Genomic DNA, 23,543 nt, shown 5'->3' with positions numbered 1-23,543 from the left:
CAAAACGTTCAGGAAACTGCGCAGCTGTACTCCTGCGGCCGCTCCACCAAGGGATTTTACTCTCAGCGCTCGCCCCCCACCTGTACACCCCACTTAAATTAATGATGGAGCTTAAAGAAAGTAGAGGGAACCATTAAAATAATTGAACATTTTTAAAATTCACTTTAGAAGCATCCAATTTTGTGATTTACCTCCGTGTGCTGTGAAGTTGTGCCAATTAATCTGCTTCCAAAGTGCTTTATTTTTCCAGCTTTCCAGCGCCATAAAACGATGAGTGGGTGATGGGCCCCTGCGTGCAGTTAGTACCGTAGATAAAATGCTATCTGATAGCTATATATATATATAAATCGTTTATGAGCTCGCTCACAGTAATATTTGCATTACTTAAGGGCCATTGCAATGGTCTATAAAATGGTAAAATATCAAACTAAACATTAGATGCCCGGGACTGCACTTATTATTATAGGGAAACATCAGATGGAGGGTTCCTGGGCCACTGGTATATTACTATACAGTATATACTCCATCACAACAGTGTAGTTACCTGGGAACTGTCGCTCATGGCGATTTACTTGCTGATTCTGAGTTGGGAGTAAAGTGACATTTAAAAAACATTTCTGCACTGTCAGGGTCATAATTACTATATATGTATATACATATATATATATATATATATATATATATATATATATATATATATATATATATGTATGTGTATTATGTTTGCATGCAGGGTAAATACTTGCTGCTTTTACATGTAGCCCACACATACTGGACAGCTTTATTACACTACCCTCATCCCAATCTATATTTCTCTGCCACACCTGCAGTGCAACAGGGTGTTACCCAGGTATAAAGTTTTTTCTGTGGTATTTTCTCTGTCAGCCACCTCCCCTTTTGCACACACACATGCGCGCATACACACACAAACCATATGCGCGCGTACACACACACAAACACACACAAATAAAGGGCCCCCCTCTTTGTCTGCTTTTCTATCCAGCTTTGCTCCTATGCCTGTACACTATTATCTCTGTGATGTATGCACCTAGCGAATGCATAGGCTGCAATCTCCTACAGTATATATATGTCTCCAGCACACAATATGGCGCTTCCCAAGAGCAGATGTTATCTGTTGTTCCCTTGTACAGTAATTGCTGCCTTTATAAATACTGATGCATTGTAATTGCAATCTGCGTTACCCTGGCCGTGCATCACAGAGACTCCCGTATCGTCTAGGTTTATTGAAGGCCGTGACCCGCGCAGACGAAAGCAATAAATCCGTGCGTTGCGCTCATTCCATCAGCCCGCTCCCCGTATGTCTCGTTTTGTGACTGTTAGTTCCAGTATCTGATCAGAAACCAATTTAACAAAGCTCTCCAAAGCCCAGCGTCTCAGTGAGGATGAAAAGTGTGCGAGATCTGGATGTCATTCCCTAGTCTGCGGGTTTACAAGATACGTTTCTCATCCTGCAGACTTTAATATCTGGAGCGATGGTCGAGCAGCTGGACTTCCTGAGAATCAATGAGACGGAAGAGTAAGTTCCTGTTCCCGATTGTATCCACTTGTGAATATCTGCTTTAACCACTTAGATGTCTCAGCTGTAACACCCATGCTTGACGTGTCCTGGAAAAAAATATACTACAGCTGGTAACTCCAAATATGTTCCTGTGCCAAACAACTGCTTCAGACTCTGAAGAATTCCCCTCCCCTAAAAAAAAAAAGTTTCCCTGATAAACTGATTTGTGTTGTTTTTTTTTTTTACATAAATCACTGTGACAGGCTGTAAGAAGTAGCCTGGTAATGACATATTTTCATTGGTGTATTCCTTTTAATAATTTGCCAACAAATCTGTGTGCGACTGAGTCTGTATATGAAGCACAAAGGAACTTGACATGGCAAATAGCACTTCATATACAGAGACTCAGTTGCACAGTTATACAAATGTTGCATATTAAACTTGTCAGTAGAGTCTCCTTGTGTGTTCTAGTCACAATACATTGCAGCTATGATGAATTTTCAGCAAAATGGACACCTGACACTAGCAGAGTCTCACGGGACCTTTCGCACCAACCTGTATGTTGTGTTACTACTTATAAACTCACAGGAAGCGTATAATAAACTCTGATCACAATTTCCCAGAAGCTTTTACTTAATAGAGGCAGATTTTGTGTTCTTAAAGAAACATTTTGCCCACGTTGATTATAATGAATAGGACCGTTACTTTGTTACTATGTATATTTAATCAAAACGTGCTTTTAAGGACATAATTAGCTGCCATCAAAAGTACAATTCTCAGTTTCCTCAAATAATATAAATCCTGCTTTTGTATTGTTGGGGTTCCATCATTGTCCCGTCGCCCCTGACCTGAGCATGTCCTCTATGTACATATTACCTCCCTTCCATCCTCTCCCTCCCGCGTGCGCTATGTGACTGCTCACCGTATCTCCTGCTCAGAATGCCAGAGTTCCGAAGCTTTGAAGAGCTTGAAGTGCCGAAACATTCAAAAGTCAACAGACAGTCCAGTATCCCTATGGCCGACATGGAGAAGCAGCCTGAAATCACCCTGGCAGACTGGAAGAACAGACCCACCTACGAGATCCTCCAGAAACTCAATGTAAGATCAAAGATACCCCCCTCCTTACGCTGGGTGTCTGATAGAGAACACACATTGTACTAGAGCAGGGCTGGCCAAACCGGTCCTCAAGATCTACCAACAGTCCACATTTTCTAGACCTCCTAGATGGTGCACAGGTGCAGTCATTACTAACTCACATTTTCAAACTTGATGTATTCATTCCTAACAGACCCATTCTACAGATCCACAGGTGGCCTGGAAAACATGGATTGTTGGCAGGTCTTGGGGATAGGTTGGGCCACCCCAGTGTTATTTGCACAGCTTGGTCTGGGGCATTGTCTGGTGGGTGTCACCCATACCTGCAAAGCAGCATGGTTTTATATATATATATATATATATATATATATATATATATATATATATATATATATATATATATATATATGCTCTAATGACCATTATATATATATATATATATATATATATATATATATATATATATAAAATGGTCATTAGAGCATTAATGCTATCTGGGTCCTGTGTGGCACCTGAGAGATGATTGTAATTTAGCAATTATCTCCTGTCCTGTCTTTCCTTCCCCAGGATTGTACCTGTCTGGCTTCCCAGGCCATCTTACTGAGTGTCCTGCTGAAACGCGAAGGGCCCCATTTTATTACAAAGGAAGGTGAGTCCATGCTTGCTATACATCTATAGGTGATACAGACCCATATGTGCTATACATCTATAAGTGATACAGACCCATATGTGCTATAAACCTATAGGTCATCATTCTCACCAACACAGTAAATCAGGGGTTCTCAAACTCAGTCCTTAGTTCCCCACACAGTTCACGTTTTCCAGGTCACCCGGCAGGTGCACAGGTGCACTCATTACTGACTGACACATTTTACAAGATCCACAGGTGGAGTTAATTACTTCACTTGTGATTCTGTGAGGAGATATGCAAAACATGCACTGTGTGGGGTCCGAGGACCGAGTTTGAGAACCTGTGCAGTAAATGATTGTTTATTACAATCCAGGGCACAGCAGACGTTCCTATCATCTTTCCCCTAATGCTTATTGCCGTTCGTTGGACCTCTTATCCCAGGGACCTGGAACAGAAATGACGGCTCTATAAGAACAGCAATCATTTCCCGTGCTGGTCTCCTTAGCATTGCATTATATTATCCTCCTGGAGAATAAGGGTTAAAGCTTCAATTACATGGCTCAGAAAGCACCTGTTTCTGCCTGGGTTTTGTAATCTTGTGTTTCCAACATCAGAGCAATTAAACGCAGGAAAATATAAGATTCCTCTGAGCTCATTTAATTGTTAAGAGCAAAGTCTGGTTCGGCTAATTAAAAGAGGTTGAATATCTGAGTGTTTTGTTCTAATCTAAGTCTATTCCTCTTCAGGGAGGACCAGAACCGGGGAACTCTAAGTTAATAATGAGAAGCATTTAGTATTAAAATAGCTGTAAGGCCCTTTGCTATTGTTTCGTTGCTCTTTCCTCCATGCTGCTAATGGGATTAACCCTTTCAAGGCTTATTAGAGCGATGCGTTCCATTCAGATGCTGGCTTGGTGCAGAAAGATCGAGCCACCCAGAGGAGGGGTTGCAGCACAGTTCAAAATTCAAATAGGGGAGCCACACCCAACTGCCATTCCAAATGGACTCACAGGCAGTTGATGTTTCTCCCCTATTTGAATTTTCAACTGTGCTGCAGCCCCTCCCTTGGATCTGCCAATGGAGTCACATCTACCCTGTGCTGTTGTCAGCCTCTTGTGTTACGAATAAGCCTTTGTTGCAGATGGTGCTGTTTCTGTGGTACAGGAAGAGTTAAATGCGTATGGCACAGTTGGGTTACTGGGGCAGGGGTAAACCACCCGAAGTATACCCCCAGCTAGTATAAGCTAGGCATTGCACCACGGCTGCTGATGACACAGAACATCCCGCCTGTGTAATTTAGCAGAACGCTGCTTGTTCTGGGCCTCCCTGTGTTCTTTGAACTTTTGTAATTTGAAAACGGAGTGTAATAAATATTCTCGTACAGTCTGCAAGCTCAGCCCCAGAGGCTCCCAATAATGAGAGATTCTCTGTTAGCGCGTCGTACACTGGTCCCGTGTAATCCTTTTTACAGGCTTCCGTTTTCCATAACCGCCACCTTTGTGTAATACATTGCAATGTGTATTGTGTCTGAGTGTCACCTTCCTTCCCTCAGGTACAGTGTCCGACTTTATGGAGAGGATCTATAGAAAGGCCGGCACCAATAAGCTCTGGTAAGTACTTACTGTGACTGCTGATACCTATATGAAATTATTTACTGGGGATGTGTCTACGTGATGACATGATGCGCAAGCTGTAATAACTGTATTAGCGGTGAGATTGGTGCGTTATACAGTATTGTTACATAGTGCATCATAAAGGAATAAAGACCAACCAGGCAAAACTATATGAAACAACCTCGTAACAAGTGCGATTCCCTGACACCTGGTGTCTCGCTTATACTCTGCTATGTAGTTACAGCTGTCACAAGAACTCACCACCCCGGAATTGTGCCCTACCTACGAATATACAACGTATGTTTCCATGTGAGGCGTTTTCATTGGTATCTTACCAATAGCTAGGCAGTATAGGGTGTAAGCTCCACCCAGGCAGGCACCGGCATGGGTGACTAAATACCCCATGTACAACACTTTGTCATATGTAGGCGCTATACAAATAACTTTTGCATATAAGTTTAATTAAATGTGTGCATGATTAATATTAAACTGCCATCTACTCAGAACAGAAGTTGTCACCACCTTACCCGAGGAAGTGACGACTATTGACCTGTCCATCATAACAGAGTAACTTCATTAAGTACTTATATGTTAGTTGGTGCCCACTATAGTTAGTACGCTCATACCCCCACTATCCATGTCCGCGTGTAGTTGATTTTATAGTATAGTGTGGCGAGCGCAGCGGAAAACTAAGCAAATAGCTTAGTGGGCGCCCAACTAACATGTACCCTTCATTATAGAGATTCATTTTCTGTATTGACAGTAAGTATGTATTAATTATAAACTCAAGACCAGTGTTGAGATATTGGCGCTCTCCGTGGTTCTGGCAGACTGGTGCTCTCCGTGGTGCTGGGATCCACATGCAGTTGAGAGATTGGAGCTCTCCATGGTGCTGGGATCCACATGCTGGCAGACTGGCACTCTCCGTGGTGCTGATATCCACATGCAGTAGTAGAGAGATTGCCGCTCTCCATGGTGCTGGCAGACTGGTGCTCTCCGTGGTGCTGAGATCCACATGCAGTAGAGAGATTGGAGCTCTCCGTGGTGCTGGCAGGCTGGTGCTCTCCTTGGTGCTGAGATCCACATGCAGTAGAGAGATTGCCGCTCTCCGTGGTGCTGGCAGCCTGGCACTCTCCGTGGTGCTGAGATCCACATGCAGTAGAGAGATTGCCGCTCTCTGTGATGCTGACAAGCTGGTGCTCTCCATGGTGCTGAGCTTCACATGCAGTAGAGAGATTGGTGCTCTCCGTTGTGCTGGCAGACTGGTGCTGAGCTTCACATGCAGTAGAGAGATTGGAGCTTTCCGTGGTGCTGGCAGACTGGTGTTTTCCGTGGTGCTGAGATCCACATGCAGTAGAGAAATTAGCACTCTCCGTGGTGCTGGCAGGCTGGTGCCCTCCATGGTGCTGAGATCCACATGCAGTTAAGAGTTTGACGCTCTACGCCAGTGGTAGCCAACCCTAGCCCTCAAGAGCTACCAACAGTTCACAATTTTCAGACAACCTGCTGCTGCACAGCTGCACTCATTAATCACTGACACATTTTAAAAGATCCACAGATGGAGCTAATAAGCTCACTTGTGATTCTGTGAGGAGACCTGCAAAACATGCACTGTTGGTAGCTCTCGAGGACTAGTGTTGGCTACCCCAGCTCTATGCCATATGCAGATAGTCAGGAATGAGACTGATTTTTTCAAAGCCATAGAGAGAGATAAAGTACCAGATCATCTGCACGGAACTGCCATGTTACCGGCTATGTTTGAAAAAAATGACAGGAGCTGGTTATGTACTTTATCTCTCTCCAAGGCTTAGTAATTAGACCCTTTGCAGGAAGAGCGTCAGTCTCTGCGCGGTATATATCCAGAGCCAGCTGCACACTATGTGGTGCTGACGCACATGGTAGGGGATTAGTAGGACTCTTCTCTAATGTTTCTGTGTACATGACATGTTCGGAGACAGCATTACATGTAGCAGTAGCAGAATGGTCGGACTTTGGTATTTCCTCTGCATCCATGTTCAGTGTTGATGTAATGTGCGGTTCGGTGCATGTATATCGTCAGATAGGTGATGTCCACCCTGGTGTATGTATATTGTCATATACAGTAGGTGATGTCCTCCCCAGTGTATGTATATTGTCAGATAGGTGATGTCCGCCCCGGTGTATGTATATCGTCAGATAGGAGAATTCCACCCTGGTGTATGTATATCGTCATATACAGTAGGTGATATCCACCCTGGCGTATGTATATAGTCATATATATTAGGTGATGTCCTCCTCCAGTGTATGTATATCGTCAGATAGGTGATGTCCGTCCCGGTGTATTGTTTGGTGTGACAAGCGTCAGATAAGGGCAGATCTCTCCTGTAGGTAACAGGTGACTAACCTCTATTGTCACACACAGGTTTGTGGTCCGTTACACGGCGGCCTTCGCGGAGAGGCTAGCCTCCTCTATAGCACCACATATCACCACCATGCTGGTACATGGGAAACAGGTAAAAAGCCGCTTGCTTTGTCGGCTTTTACTGGGGCAGCCATTGCTTTGCACGAGCAGCACGTGTTTGGGAAAACAGGCGCATAAACTAACCCCTTCTGCTTGGTGACGTGCTGGACACTTGGTGTGTTGCGCCACAATATATAACCTGTATGTCATTGTACTCTTTGGGAGACATTTCTGTCCTCATCGCATCGCATGCATGTACCATTCCACTGCTTGTGTAGAAACTTATTACAGAGTTTAAAAAAAAAAATGTTTTATTCAAAGTGCATAGTACGTAAGGCCGGTTTGTGGCATCATATAGCGTACACTGTGCCCAGGACATTTAGGACAAAGGATGAGTGTGCTGTGATTACATTATTGCTGCATGGGGTTCAGTATGATTTACCTACGGTCAAAATACCGACATGGTCAAAATGCTGACATTTAAAATGTTGACAGGTCAAAAAGTGTGCATGATTTTTTAGCGGTGTCTATGACTGTCATTTGGTGGTCACCAGACTCAGGGTCCACTTACAGTCCAGGTTTTCAGGATATCCATGCTTGATCACAGGTAGTTTATTTAGTAAAAAAGTGAATTTGATTTAACTATCTGTGCTCAATCATGGATAGCCTTAGAAACTGGCATACCAGCGTGCCTTGTGGGAGGAGTTTGGGAAACACTGATGCAGACATACCTTCCTGTAATGACTCAGCTACAGTAGTTCTTTGTTGCGCTATAAGATTGCCATGGTTAAATTCTTCATTTGGCGATCCAGCCTACAATATATGAAATCTATGTAGTCAATTTCTCATTGTTTATTTGCAGCATTCACACAAATATTCGGGCTTCCCTGAATGTATGACGGACAGCAACGCAAATCTCCATATCTGCTGCTATTCCTCCATTTATATTCTCAGATATACCAAGCTATTTTCCCCAGCAGCTATAGTAGGGTCATATTCATGTATAAATGCATTAGGCAGATACCCAAAACCCTACGATTCTAGGGGCCAGAGGGCATCTTCCTTCTTGTGTGTTTCCTCTGGGTACTCTGGTTTCCTCCCACAGTCCAAAAATATGTTTGTAGGTTAATTGGCTCCCAACATAATGAACATTAGTGTGAATGTGTGTGCTCCTGTACATGTGGTAGGGAATATAGATTGTAAGCTCCACTGGGGCAGGGACTGATGTGAATGTTGAACTACAGTATTATTTCTTCAATGCTATGGAATATGTGTGTGCTATATAAATAAATGGTAATAATAATAAATATAATTATTTTATTTGTGCGAATACCATTGATAAGAAATTACTAATACTCGATATGCCCCAAATTCCCATCCGTAATGTTACTTGCGGCTATTAATGGCAATCCTCACGCCCACGATGCAGCAGGGAATATATAATATTTTATGTAGTGGCGGACCATTACCCACCAGCGCCGTCAGGATTAAAAGCCCCATTATGGGCTATTAGCAGCTCTCTGATATGTATATTAAACACTGTAACTGTGTCAGACTTCGGCCCGTAGCGCTGATTATCCTCATTACCAGGATTATACACTTTCTCCAGGCCCAGAAACCTACAGCAAGTTCAGCATAAAAATAACATCACATGTCCAATTAGATGTCAGCGTCTGGCGCAGAACGGAGGCCGCGTCTGCTGACCCGTGCGCAAGGGAAAATGATGACGGGGCCTTTTTATTCTTCTTCTTAGCTAAGACATGACTTTTCATTAAGGCGATTCCTGGGCTCCTGTGGGTGGCTGAGCTTTGCCATGACGACTGTTAATTGCCTGAGTTCTGTGACATTGGCTAATGATGAGAAGGTGCAGGCTGACAACCACGTGAATGCAGCCTGTGCGCTCCTAGTTGTATCCACTGTGGCCAGGAGATAGACACAGATATATATAGATATAGCTATAGATACTGTATAAGATCCTCTTTCTTGTATGCGTTTTTATGTCCTGTACAAAGCACTGATTGTGTGTCTGCTGGTTCTATGTTCTAATCACCCCCTGCTCCCCCTCATAACTGATCATCCCTAAGGGGATGCACTTCTATTACTGGCGGTGGGCATTCAACACGTAAGAATATTGGGTGGGTTAGGCCAGGGAAGGGGGGGGGGGGGGGGGATGTTGGGGTTAGGCTGCAGAGAGAAGTTAGGGTTAGGCTGCAGGGTACGGGGGTTAGGGTTAGTTTGCGGGGCGATGTTAGGGTTATCCTGCGGGGTACCGGGGCTAGGGTTAGGTTGCGGGGATATGTCATGGTTATCCTGCGGGGTACCGGGGCTAGGGTTAGGTTGCGGGGAGATGTCAGGGTTATCCTGCGGGGTACCAGGGCTAGGGTTAGGTTGCAGGGAGCTGTCAGGGTTAGGTTACAGGGAGCTGTCCGGGTTAGGCTGCGGAGGACCGGGGCTAGGGTTAGGCTGCAGGAGGGAGGTCAGGGTTAGGCTGCGGGGAGTTGTTAGGGTGAGCCTACAGGGGAGGTCAGGGTTAGGGTACAGGGACTAGGCTTAGGCTGCGGGGTACGGGGGCTAGGGTTAGGATGCTGGGAGATGTCAGGGTTAGGCTACAGGGTACTAGGGCTAGGTTTAGGATGCAGAGATGTCAGGGTTAGGCTGCAGGGTACGGGAACTAGGGTTGGGCTGTGGGGTAAGGTCAGGGTTAGGCTGCAGGGTACGGGAACTAGGGTTGGGCTGTGGGGGGGAGGTCAGGGTTAGGCTGCGGGGTACAGGGGCTAGGGTTTGGCGCTAGAGAGGAAGGTTAGTGTCAGGCTGCAGAAGGGGGAGGGGGAAGGTTTATGCAGGTAAGGGGAGATGGTTAGTTAATTTATAAAGTGCCTGTCAGGGTCTCTGTATCGGGATGCCAGAGTTGGTCCCCATTTCCTTAATATACGTATCCCCCTTAAGCAGCATCACTGTACTTTGCCTAGTCTTGTACCTAAGGTGGAGTTTGTATTATTATTCATGAGGTTCCCAGGCTACACAATGGATGTATCCGTCACTGCACACATAAGTTATTCCAGGATCGGAGTGATGATTTGCCTAAAGCTTGTTAATAATCCGAGCCAAACAATTATTTCAGCGCTTTGAATAATTCTCCATTGGGCCCTTGGGAACGTCTGATCTGTGCTGCCGCAGCCTCCTGCACAACCACACACTAAAATGAATGCAGAAACTATAGGGGCAGATGTATTAAGCCTGGCCAAGTGATAAAGTGTTTGGTGATAACGCAGCAGCCAATCGGCCCCTAACTGTCATTTTAAGGCATCCCAGAGTTATCCTGTGAAGAACGTTTAATCTTTGTTGGTGGAAATAGCCATATAATAATAATATAATAGAAGGCAGGACGGTGCCGTGTGTGGTGATGACACATGTTGCTGCAGATCTTCGTACCACCGCTCACGTGCAGATCAATCCCAACCTGTTACAATGCGTAGCATTGACAATGGGATGTTTGTACATTCTATTCCGTCTCTCCCCATTTAGCGCATCCACAAATCTGCAATAATTGCCTTCTGCAGAATGTTAGTTTGACTGATTATTTTAATATTGTAATCCTCATAACATCATAATTATTGCCAGACGGCAGAAGGTCTGAAAGAGAGTAGAACTGATTATCTTCTCTGTTTTAATGTCATTTTGTTGTAAATGTTTTGAGATAAAACAATTACGGTAAGTGCCCGCGCATAATATGGAAATTTGATTTTAAAGGGACCGGCCGCTCCCTTAGACGAAAGAGAAAAGATTTCCGTTACTCGCTCTCCGGTTCTATTATCCGCTCCCAGTAAAAGCATAGTTATGTTGTGTTATTTTTCTCACGTTGTACACAAGTTCAGGGGCTCGGCCTGTAAGTGTGGGATTCCAGCACATTGCGCAGGTGGTGATACAGCGAGGGGTGCAGCGTATGTATGTGGTTACAGTATACTTGGAGTGGCACTGCTCTGTTTTCTGTTTTCAGGTCTGTCGTTCGCCTCGCCGCCAGCATTTTAGGTAAAATAGTGGACAGCCTTGCCCCATCTATAACTAATGCTTTAGTTCAGGGTAAGCAGGTAAGTGAACGACCTACCCTCCTATTATATAAAAAAAAACTCTTTTACAGTTTCCATTTACAGGCAGGTGAATATTACAGTGTTGGAGTCAGATTCCAGGTTCTAGAGTCTGAATAAGGAAATGGTGAAATGCGTGGGTTATTGGAACAATAGGCTTGGCTATAATAAAATGTCTCACTCTACTGTGTATGACACCGGTCCACTAATGTGGTCCAGCTATAGATGCAGCTAGTGATGTGCGGTTGACAGTCAGGTCCCTATAGGCCAGTGGTTCTCAAATTCGATCCACACAGTTGACGTTTCCAGGTCACCTGACAGGTGCACTCATTAATGGCTGACATATTTTAAAAGATCCACAGGTGGAGCTAATTCATTTGATTCTGTGTGGAGACCTGAAAAACATGCACTGTGTGGGGTCTGGAGGACCGATTTTGAGAACCTGTGCTATAGGCAAATGCTTGGCATACGTCATTCTGCACCTTACAAAACATGTGCTTTTTGTGCTAGTTTGTTAGCTGAGCTTCCTAAAGGGAAACTGGTCTGTGCTGCCACAATATCAACAACCTATCTATTGGGGCTGAGAGACAGAGTATTCTACACCCAGGGCTAGCTACAGACAGACTGTGTGTGTCTAATACATTTCTATACTGCAGAAGATATATTACAGTATATAATGTTCATTCTAGCACCCTGCGCCTTGCAAAACCCCTGCAATTCCTCTTTCCTGTCTGGGGTGCTGCTATCTGCTGTGATTATAGCACAGTCTGGTCAGTATCTCAATACAGACCACAATGTGCTAGAATTGCCAAAGGAGACAGTGACACACCAGTCAGGAAAGAGGAATTGCAGGGGTTTTGCAAGGCGCAAGGTGCTAGAATGAACATTATATACTGTAATATATCTTCTGAAGTATAGAAATGTATTAGACACACACAGTCTGTCTGTAGCTAGCCCTGGGTGTAGAACACTCTGTATCTCAGCCCCAATAGATAGGTTGTTGATATTGTGGCAGCACAGACCAGTTTCCCTTTAGGAAGCTCAGCTAACAAACTAACCCATTATTGTGCATGACCTGGGAATACACCGTGTAAAATAGCTCGTTTAACACAAGTGTCCTGTTCCTTAATGTCCACTTACAGCAATTATGCAAATGCTAAATCTGAAAGTGCTCAGTGCCGGCTATATTCCCAAATAAATGCTGGAAATTTCCTGTGCCTTGGCAGATCATTGCTGCTTTGCATGCGCCCCCCTGACAGAATGAGATCTGCATTGCGTTTAGAGAGTTCGCCCTCTCTGTGCCCATTACCGACGCGCTTATTAAACGTGTTGTTTCCTAGGTGACTCTGGGAGTCTTCGGGCACGAGGAAGCAGTCATCTCCAACCCGCTTTCCCCTGGGGTGATTAAGGATATTATCTACAGCAAGTGCAGCCCATATGATGAGCGGGAGGCGGTCCTACAGCAAGAATTGGTTATACACATTGGCTGGATCGTCTCCAACACTCCAGAGCTCTTCAGCGGGATGTTAAAGATCCGCGTAGGGTAAGTGACAGCCATATACATTATTATCCCATCCATAAGAGGGCTACAATGATATTAATTTCCATTTAATTGTTTAATATGTAGTGTTTTTTCTTTAAACAGGGCCAGCAATTGGCATAGCCAGACTCGGCAATTGCCTAGGGTATTTGCATTGTCTAGAGGCCAGATCAGCTTGAATAGTTGTGGTTGGTGGGGCACAGCTTGGCTAAACAGGTAGCAATGAAACAGGTGCAGTCATAGGCTTGGCTGCTGGGTGGGGGGGGGGGGCTTGCCTCTAGTCCCGGTGGAGGGCTACTGCATATGCCCAATTGCAGCAGCTCCTCCGTTGAGCCTTTACAGCAACCACCCCCTACCCCCACCACAAACTAGACAATAGGCTCACGGCACAGTGCCAGATGCGGTTTATAATCAAGTTTAGCTACAATTAAGGGCAAATGCAGGATTTTTAAATGTATTTAAACTAAACAGTGTGGTGTAATGTGAGCAAGGGGTGATACAGTGTGGTGTAATGTAACTAATTGACACTACTGTGTGACCTAATGCCATTGAGGAGCACTATTGTATTATACAATATGAATACGGTTGCACTACTGAGTTGCATAATTTAAATTGGGGGTACTATTGTGTGGCCACATGACAGCTGCAAGAAAACGCCCAATTTTTTGCTGACCCTAAAATGAGGATTATTATGGTTGTTGCTGGGTTGATGGATGCTGTACTGGAAGAGAGGTGCTGGGTCAGAAACTGAACTAGCGCCGGCGCTAGGGGGAATTTCTGTAAGGGTGGTCAAAGAGGCCAGGTGGCAATTTCTTTCAGGATAGCCAGAGGATAGTCTGGAATTTTGTCAGGATGGCTGTTGGATAGTCGGAGGTTTTCTGTCAGGTTGGAGGGAAGATAGTCGGGAGTTTCTGTCAGGATTGCTGAAGGATAGTTGGGAATTTCTGTCAGGATGGACGGGGGGGATAGTCTGGAATTTCTGTCAAGATGGCTGTTGGATAGTCGGGAGTTTCTGTCAGGATAGTTGGATGGTCACATATTGCGCAAGACTAACTGTTAAAGTGCATTTAAGACCACTCAGCAGCGCTGTCACCGGATTTTGGTGGTGATGGTGGTGGGGCAGCACATGGGGACACGGATATATATCAATATAGATTTCCTTGTATTCTCCATTTTAACCTCTTCAGTTTTGTGTATTTTACAGCATAATGTCACAAATCTGTAATGTCTTTTTTTAGACAAAGGTGTATTGTGTGTCAGTCACACCTTCCTCCATCATTATACGTCTGAGCATGAGGACAGGACGCATGGCACAGACTCAGCTGCGCATATATATACAGATGTCACATTGATCAGCGCAGTCTAGCTCACTTGTTTGGTCATCCCCAGTTCTATTTATGCGCTCTGGAACCTGGAGTGCTGAGAGTGGCTGTTCCCTGCAATTCGGGCCACAGTATAATCTGTACATTTACCCAGGGTTGTGTTGCTTTATACCAATGGCAAGTAACAAAATATCTTAGTAGTGGGTATTGATGCCAGTAGCGTACGGCATTTGGAGACATTACGGTGGGAACCTGGCAGAGACGGGTCATCTCCCTCCATCTCCCATGTGGGAAGAAATACTGAGCGCAGATCTGCTGCTGGGAGAGTAATTTGTCTCCCACGTGATCACGCTGCTATAAATACCGTACTAATAATTCCCAGCATGATCTACAAGGATATGTATCAGCAACAGTTTTCTGCTGGGTAATTAATCATCTTATTACTACAGCACATTTATTCTTGAAATATATAATCCCAGCATGACTTGTCTCTGGGAATTGTTCCTAATAACAAGTCCACCTCTAGCTGGGTGCCGGACGAGGGAGAATAAAATGGGTGGCCGCAGCACGGGGCTTCATTGCGCTCCCCACGCTGTGCAGTGGGGATTCCGACATCTGACAAATGACTGTCGGAATCCCGACTGTCGGGTAATTATACCACACCCCTCTGCTTTGCTCTGACCAGATCCATCGGCCCCCTGTATAGGTGTACTGTACTGCCCAGGACCCAAATGTAGAAGCTCCGTTGGAATGCTGAGTCCTTACTCAGATTTGTCGCCATTATACATGGTGGCTGCAGTTCAGTCCAACAGGCCCTACCGCAACACCAGGTACCAGGAGACTGCACCGTGTGTCTTTTTGCCGATAATGCATCTTAGTCACGCACAGACTTACAAGTATCACATATCAAATTAATCAGCCCAATGTTCTATCATCATGTTGTAAGATGCATTCTGGGCAAACAAAGATGCACAATGCTAACAGATGTATGTATTATGATCCACTGTAACAGGGGTTCCGTTTTACCATAAAAAGGGGTGAGACAGTCCACAGGTCATATGGGTGCTGACTAGTACTCAAGCACATGCATTTACAAATATACATTATTAGATGGAGAACACATGGGGGCTGTGCTCACAAGAGCTTACATCCTATAGAAAATATGGCCAGACGCAAAGAAGTAGCAGGGTAGTAGAGTTGGAGGAGGGGTGTAAAATGTTTAGCAGCCATTTCCCATCATGCACTTTTATCTGGTTGTCAATGAATATCTTCCATTCTCTATGTCAGTTATGTCCTGCCAAGACCTGTAAGAACAGGATACCCCATGGTGGTCGACATGCATTAAGTAGACCACTGAAGCTCGACAGGGCTTAGGTCGACAGGGTCAGAAGCTCAACACATGCATTAGGTCGACAGTCAAAAGGTCGACTTTGATTTTTTGCCTGAATGTTGACATGGACATGTCTGAGTGTGCCATGTCCCCTCGCCATGCTTTAGGAACTCACACCACGCAGTACTCGGATGGTAGGGTATGAAATACAGCCTGTCGGCTAAACAAAAAGCGTAAAACTCCCATGACAACGTTTCCATTGTCGACCTAATGCTTAGGTCAACCTTCCCAGCTAATGACCGTATAATAATTAGTGCAAGCCAATGAGATGTCGCAGTCTGCAGCTCAGGGGGAACGCTTCGGATCATTCAGTGAGGGAATACATTTAATCTCACGCGCTTTGCTGTGATTGGCCGAATGTTGCTTTGAAGCGTCCCAGGTGCCTCCTCTGCTGCCTGTAGGTAATGGGGCCATTCCAGCTGGTTATCGTACTTGTACATCATTCTGTGTAATCTGCCTGATTGTACCGCACACACTTGTGAACGTAGCGTAATAGTGGAATACTTTGCTTGGTGCAGTTTAGCTGCATAAAATAAATAACGGACTGTAATTAGACAAAGCTTTGGGTGACGTTAATGCAGTCCCAGAGTGCTCTTATATTGGACTATTAGTATAACCAGGGCTGTTATAGTATTATTAGCAGTCACGCTGCTGATATCTAGAACAACTGTAACTAACGGTGAATGGAGACGTGACTGCATGTGATAGGTGGCAGTCATTATTATATAGAGTATTATACAGTATACACTGGAGCTGGAGACAGCAATGAGGCATTCGTTTATCTGGCAATCCTTCCCTTTCTTCCCAGGTGGATAATTCATGCCATGAGATACGAGCTAGAAATCCGCAGCGCGGAGCAGCCAGAGAAGGACATTTACCAGCTATCTCCCAACGAGATCAAACAGCTTCTCCTGTGTATCCTGCAGCCGCAGCAATCAGGGAGGTGAGCGAAACGTCTGCAGGGGAAGCCATGAGTCGGATCTCTGGTAACTCATGTGTTACATATACAGGGGGTGCGCCATGTTGTTCGTTACTGTATATAGAACAGCTGTCATATACAGTACTCGGCGTAAGCAGCCATATTGTCAGCTGCACCAGTGTTCCTGAGAATGCAGTTTTTTGCTTCACAGGTGTCGTTATTGAAACACTGGTGTGGGACAGCCATTTTGGTTCTGTGACCACACCAGTTCCCAGTCGCTTGATAAACGACAGTCTCAGAATTACAGTCCCCATAAAACAACTGCCACTATTGTGTATCGATGACTGTTCAACTTTATGATTCAAAACTTTATAATTTTCCATAGGAAACAATAGCAGAAGCGCCGCTACTCAGTGAGAAGACTATAGGGCCTTGATGGCTAACCTTGACACTCCAGGTGTATTTGAACTACACATCCCAGCATGCTCTGCTTCAGTTTTGCTATTTGGCCATGCTAAATCTGATGCAGAGCATGCTGGGATGTGTAGTTCAACAACAGCTGGAGTGTCAGAGTTAGCCATCAAGGCTATAGGGAGTTGTGGCGGATTCTGACTAGCACACACTGTGGCTGTATTGGCGGGCATCCATTGAAGCCTTATTTACTACCTTATGCCAATTAGAGTGTCCATTCAGCTAATGGGGAGGGTTCATGTGCGTGCAAGTGGGAATCCGCGTCGCACATTGAACTTGATTCAGATGCGGTAGCAACATTGATGGCGTCACAACTGAGTGATTATCTGCGTTATGGCCACAGTACACACATATCACGGTACCTTAGCAATGTGGCTCGCAATGAGGAACCACTAGCAGAGTGACTGACACGAAGAAGCCATTTTAGGGAAGTAACAACTGCAGTTGTGACCATTTCGGTGCTTATCTCTATTCTGCGATGATGTGGAGACACTTATGGGATGGGATGGAATATCACCCACCGCAGCAGCAGTCTGGGATGACCTAGGATGGTTTTTTTAAAGGAGCCATCACTTACACGGCATGGTTTTGCTCCCTGATAGGAGCCCACATAGATAGCCCACATAGAACCGAGCATTAGCTACATGCCCACATGTCGTGTGATCGCTTAGCGACCGCCCAGTTCCCACACCAAGTTGCATGCGTGCAAATACAACAGGTGCGTATGCAAAATCTCAACATTTGCGTCTGATGACCAATCTCCCGCCTCAGAATCGGCCACACCAATCTCCCGCCTCAGAATCGGCCACACCAATCTCCCGCCTCAGAATCGGCCACACCAATCTCCCGCCTCAGAATCGGCCACACCAATCTCCCGCCTCAGAATCGGCCACACCAATCTCCCGCCTCAGAATCGGCCACACCAATCTCCCGCCTCAGAATCGGCCACACCAATCTCCCGCCTCAGAATCGGCCACACCAATCTCCCACCTCAGAATCGGCCACACCAATCCCCCGCCTCAGAATCGGCCACACCAATCTCCAACCTCAGAATCGGCCACACCAATCACCCACGTCAGAATCTGCCACATTATGTGTAGACTCCGCATTTATATAAACCAATATAACAAAATATAGTCTCATGAAATAAGGGAAAATATGTTAGTTTTTATTCTCATATACTAGCGCTATTACAGAAGATCCTATACAGGGCTACTCTGCCGTTGTCCTCTGTTATACTGATCGCACTCCTCCCTCACCCGATAGGTGTTGGTTTTTATTCTCGTATTACAGAAGATCCTATACAGGGGTACTCTGCCGTTGTCATCTGTTATACTGATCGCACTCCTCCCTCACCCCGATAGGTGCTGGCTGAACCGTAGACAGATCGATGGCTCACTGAACCGGAACCCATTAGGTTTCTATGACCGAGTGTGGCAGATTCTGGAGAGGACGCCCAGCGGAATCATTGTTTCTGGCAGGTTCCTCCCTCAGGTAATGTACCATACAGCTAATCCAGTCAGCCCCTCGTTCACAGCGCACGCCGGATTGGTCACCTTTTATGGCAAATGCTCTCCGGGCATGTCTCCTAGCCCAATGGAACTTACAATCCATTATTTGGTGCTGAGGAGACATAGGCGGACCCTGGGATTCAGAGCAAATTTACCAGACTTTAGAGACTAGCGGAATTTTGCTGTTGGTGATGTACATCAATCATCACAATTGTGTATGCTCCTCCTCTTCTAGCAACAGTGTGGCCCGTTCTCCAGTTTGTTCCCTGATGCAGGCATTCAGCCAGTTCTAGGTGTGAACTAAGGCAGAAATAATAGATCTAGGCAGAAATAATAGATCTAGGCAGGCTGACTCATTTCTCCCAATTGAGCAATAATGATACAGAAATAAGATAAATACCTACTTGTTCACCTATTTGTACATCGATATGATTGTGGCCGCCAATATTTAGTACACCCCCCCCCCCCCCTTCAATATATGTAGAATGGCCTGCAGCGGATATCTCGGATACCTCCATTACTGCTGGCAGCATCGTCCCCCATTGGAATGCAAAGCATTCTGGGGATTGACCCCCACATGTGTAGGATAGGGGAATACACATTGCAGACCCTCACTACAAGTGGTGGCTGCACATGTGTGGTTAGAGGGATCGCATCACAGCGACTGGCACCTCTCAGACCTCATGTCCCTGCTGGTGTTCATCCATCCGTTATCCCGGTACAATCGCATATTCCAAAGTGATCCTAATATTGCGCCCAGATGGCATTGACTATGCAATGAATGGGCTCAGATACAGTACAGACAGGTCCAGGTAAAGGTTCTGGAGCAGCAGTGAGGTTATTTGAGGCATGGCTTAGGAACGCTCCATCCTATAACCATCGGTGATGTTGCTGCTGCTCCCTATTCACTCATGATAAATGCACACTAAGAAGCTCTGAGAATAGTAGACACAAGCCGGAATTTTTACCGCACACTGCAGCCTCCCCAGGGTGGCAGAGGCCTGGTGGGAGAGTCACCCAGCTGCAGGTCCCAATGTGCCACTTAGCACATAGTTACCTCTCTCCAGGCTGCAGCTTACCCCTCTTGTCCTCTCTCTACACAGCAACCAACCCTGTCTGACATGACCATGTATGAAATGAACTTCTCACTCCTAGTGGAGGACATGCTGCAGAACATTGCACAGCCCGAGTACCGGCAGATCATCGTGGAGGTAACACACTGCCTTGTAGTGCATGCTAGTGTAGGGATTATATGTGGCAGCCTCCTTACTGCCATTGAGGGGGTTACCTTTTACCTGTATTGCTATCTCTCAATTGCACAAGCCTGGAGAGCAGGTGTCCTATAGGACAATGGGTACCGCCTCTGAGCAAGTGGAATCAACCTGCCCATTGTCTATGGCTGCCTCAGTGAGGTTCTGCTTCTCTCAGCAGCTCCAGCAGGCTTTCCATGTCAGTCTCTAGTAACCCAGGTTGGTTGACAGGAGCCTTCAGGATCTGTGGCAGTCAGTCTGGAGGAGCGGATTGGGTTGCAGGTCCTGTCTCCTCCTGCAGAGGTGGATCAATGTCTCCATGTAAAAAAACTTTTAAGTGCCCCATCTAGTTTTGCATAAGAACGGTTGCCCACCGGTGTGGTGAGTCCTGGGATCAGTAGCCTGGTATGGCTTGGTCTGGGAACTAGACACCCTGGAATGTGACATTGCAGAGGTTCTTGACTTGTGTCGGCTTAAGCATGCGGTTAAGTTATTTGTTATCCAGAACTAGACCCTATGTCCGCAGGATGGATGATATTGTGGTGCTGCTTAAGAATGGGGCTTCCATGCAGTCCAGTACCAGTTGGATTACCTCCGCCATCTGCTGACACTGCTGCACGGAACGTCTGTTCAGGCGTCCACCTGTTCCCCTGTTCATCCATTCACCACAGGTATCTTGTGTCTGCATGCAGAGGTAGCAGTTTTGGAAGGGGAGTATATGGCAGAGTAGCCTACTTAGTTAGTATTTAAGGTTCCTACACTCCTGCTATGCCCACTGTTCCCAGTGCCCCACAGTGTACTCAGAGAAGAGTATTACAAGTACAAAATTCCTCTAATCCACTCCGCTGCAAGCACTTGTACTTTTGTGAGCAGTGTTACTGTTTCTGTGTGCAGCAGAGAAGCGAGGGCAGTGCGCTGTATGCCCACAGTTGCCGCTCCTGGCTGTTGCTGGCACAATGAACAGGATGGGGCGGGGGGGATTCCTATACCGCTGTACTGCTAGCTTTCTCATTGTTCTACGAAAGTACGGTTGTGTCCTCATACGCCCAGTGTCAATACTTCGTACAGTGCGAGAGCCATTTGATTGGTGTGGCATGATGTTGTGTATTGCTGAATGTGCATCTTAGTTGTGTTGTGATGCGGCATGAGACTGCACTGATCAATATGCGATACGACACTTGTATATATTAGAGTGTGACTGAGGGGGGTTGGTAACACCCATTGCAGCCGGTAGCCCCCTGGATAGTGCAGCCTCGTGGGAAGTCTCCTGATGACATCACTACAGGGGCGTACCCAGCATGCTTTGTTATTTAAGATCAGATCACTATGTGCCCATTTCCATCCATCCTGTAAAACCCTTTATAGTCCGGGATGCGAGTGCTGCTGACACAGTAATGGCTCCCACAGTAATGTACGATGTTAGGACTGTAGTGATCATTTAAGGCACCCTGCTGTGAGCCCACTCAGAGCAGCCGCTGTCGTAGTGATGGATGAATGCCGCCTCCACTAACCCAGAAATATTTTGTGTCCTCTCTCAGCTGCTAATGATCGTCTCTGTGATCCTGGAGAGAAACCCAGAGTTTGAGTTTCAAGAGAAAGTCGATTTGGACAAACTTGTGAAAGAAGCATTTAATGATTTTCAGCAAGACCAGAGCCGGCTTCAGGGAGCAGAAAAGCAGGTGAGTCAGGACTGGGGGTGCTGGGTGAAGGTCACGGCCTCTCTGGCCAAGTGCTAAATATCTCCACAAGTGTTTCACCCTCCTTTAGGGTACAGATTGCTCAAATACAGGAGGTACTTGCACCAACATTTCAGGTGTTGTAGCACCTGTCTTCAGGGATAATCAGTGTGCAGTATAAATACTAATCCGCAGTCCTCTCTTCTCTCCGCAGAACGACATGGCCGCCTTCTACAACACTCCGCCGCTGGGTAGGAGAGGCACCTGTAGCTACCTGACTAAGGCAGTGATGAATGTGCTGCTTGAATCCGAGGTCAAGCCCAGCAACGACGACCCCTGCAGCATCAGCTAAAGTGGCTATGGAACATGACGCAGTGAGCGTGTCATCGCCCGTTGTGCAGTAACCACAGATCGGCTCAGCTAATACCTAAATGCCACATGCAACCGATTTACGCCGGATCCATAGACAATTTATTTTGGCATAAACGTTGAACTGCTCCGTCCTTGACTACGGCAATTGAGAAAACGTGACCTGTCAGAGGCGGCAAATTTGTGATTTATCAAAGTCACTGGAAGAAGATCGATCTCCATCCGTTCCTCTGTGTGTTTGTTACCAGGATATAAAGATACTGTAAGTGCTAAGCTTCACATGCAATCAAGAAAATGTGACATCACCACCCATCACGGGACTCTCGCCGCCAACAGATCCATAAATATATATTACAGTTTGCTTCTAATGCGGTCTATAGGTGTCTGCACAGCTCTACTCAGCCGGGGTGTCTACCAATGCACCAAGCACAGGGAGTAATGCACTTGTATAGCCAATCATGCTGCACTGTGTGTTTCTATATAGATTTGCTCTATATTACATAGAAACATGTGTTTATTTGATGATATTGTGATGAAATGATTATTTGTGTGAAAACCAGACCTGTTCTGTAGTACTTCCTTATAGCCAGCAGTGGTCATTCGCACGGTTTACAGCACAGTTTCCCAACCTCGGTCCAGGTTTTAAGGATAACCATATTTGGACAATGGGACAGATGTATTAAGCCTGATAAAGTGGAAGGGAATAACGCACCAGCCAATCAGCTTTGTTTGAAAAAAATGACAAATAGGAGTTGATTGGCTGCTGCATTGTCACCACTTTATCATTTTACCAGGCTTAATCCATCTGCCCCAGAGTTCCTAATTGCTGTAGGTCACCTGTGCCCATTTGATTTAACCATATATACTCCGCCATAGATACCCTTACAACCTGGATCTGTAAAGCCCTGTACACACTGTGCGATTCATTTTCTATTCAATCCCAAATCCATTGGGATCTAATCGCACAGCGCAGTGTACACATTGGATTTGGACTTTACAGTACAGATCTGTACTATGTAGTTTTACCTGCACTGTCTAATATTCTATTCGGTTCCGATACCGCGGCTGAAAACCATTCGCTGTCTTCGGTTTGGATTCAATTTTGATTATATATTTGAATTCCAAAATAAACTAAAACCTAGTTTTGGGAACCACTGGTTTGCAGTATTGTGAGGCCACATCTAACTACCGTACTGCAGTGTACCAATAGATGTGGGCCACACTTCTACACACTTGAAAAAACATTGTAACTGTAACTAAGCAGAAGGGCCTGGGCCTGCCGGCTAAAGATTGGAAGGGCCAGTGCCCCGGGCTTTGGGATAAAGTGTCTGACACGCTGCACCTTCTGGTTGTATTAGAACCTCCCCACCCCCAATGCGCGCGCACGCACACACACACACCCTTCCCCACCCCCATGCCTGCTGAGAGTGTACGTGTGTTTATACGAGATGTTCTGTATGGATGCTGTGAGTAGTGATAATATTGGTTCCATTCTTCTTGTAGCCAACATCTTATTTCTGTTCTGAGTATTTTCGGAGTCCATAATTTACCCCCTGCCCCCGCTCATCTTTACAGCAAATGTCTGCTACCGAACCAATTACTGCTTTTATGACTTGAAAGAATAATTAAATAAAGAGGCTTTAAAGAGTGATTTACATTTCTTAGAGTCTTTTATTTCCTGATTTTATGCTCATTGCTGTTCCCCGGCTAAAG

General features: G+C 45.7%; 1 protein-coding gene across 4 annotated transcripts in view; it reads left to right on the top strand.

The window, feature by feature from the left end:
• The window catches only part of LOC146045878 (phosphorylase b kinase regulatory subunit beta-like), a 210,242-nt gene extending 186,761 nt beyond the window's left edge, over positions 1 to 23,481 (top strand). For all 4 annotated transcript variants that reach the window (XM_083164989.1, XM_083164987.1, XM_083164990.1 and 1 more), the window contains 11 exons: positions 1,476 to 1,537; positions 2,458 to 2,617; positions 3,182 to 3,263; positions 4,797 to 4,854; positions 11,295 to 11,385; positions 12,723 to 12,925; positions 16,443 to 16,577; positions 18,389 to 18,518; positions 19,639 to 19,746; positions 21,324 to 21,464; positions 21,676 to 23,481. In XM_083164989.1, coding sequence (XP_083021115.1) covers positions 1,476 to 1,537; positions 2,458 to 2,617; positions 3,182 to 3,263; positions 4,797 to 4,854; positions 11,295 to 11,385; positions 12,723 to 12,925; positions 16,443 to 16,577; positions 18,389 to 18,518; positions 19,639 to 19,746; positions 21,324 to 21,464; positions 21,676 to 21,813 — 1,308 coding nt within the window. In that variant the 3' untranslated portion in view covers positions 21,814 to 23,481. The remainder of the gene's footprint in view (positions 1 to 1,475; positions 1,538 to 2,457; positions 2,618 to 3,181; positions 3,264 to 4,796; positions 4,855 to 11,294; positions 11,386 to 12,722; positions 12,926 to 16,442; positions 16,578 to 18,388; positions 18,519 to 19,638; positions 19,747 to 21,323; positions 21,465 to 21,675) is intronic.
• The last annotated feature ends 62 nt before the right edge of the window (positions 23,482 to 23,543 follow it).

Source organism: Crinia signifera, chromosome 11, assembly GCF_055691185.1.
Source record: "Crinia signifera chromosome 11, ASM5569118v1, whole genome shotgun sequence".
NCBI classification, from domain to species: domain Eukaryota; kingdom Metazoa; phylum Chordata; class Amphibia; order Anura; family Myobatrachidae; genus Crinia; species Crinia signifera.
The sequence above is the reverse complement of the archived record's forward strand: the minus strand, read 5'-3'. Positions and strand labels throughout refer to the sequence as shown.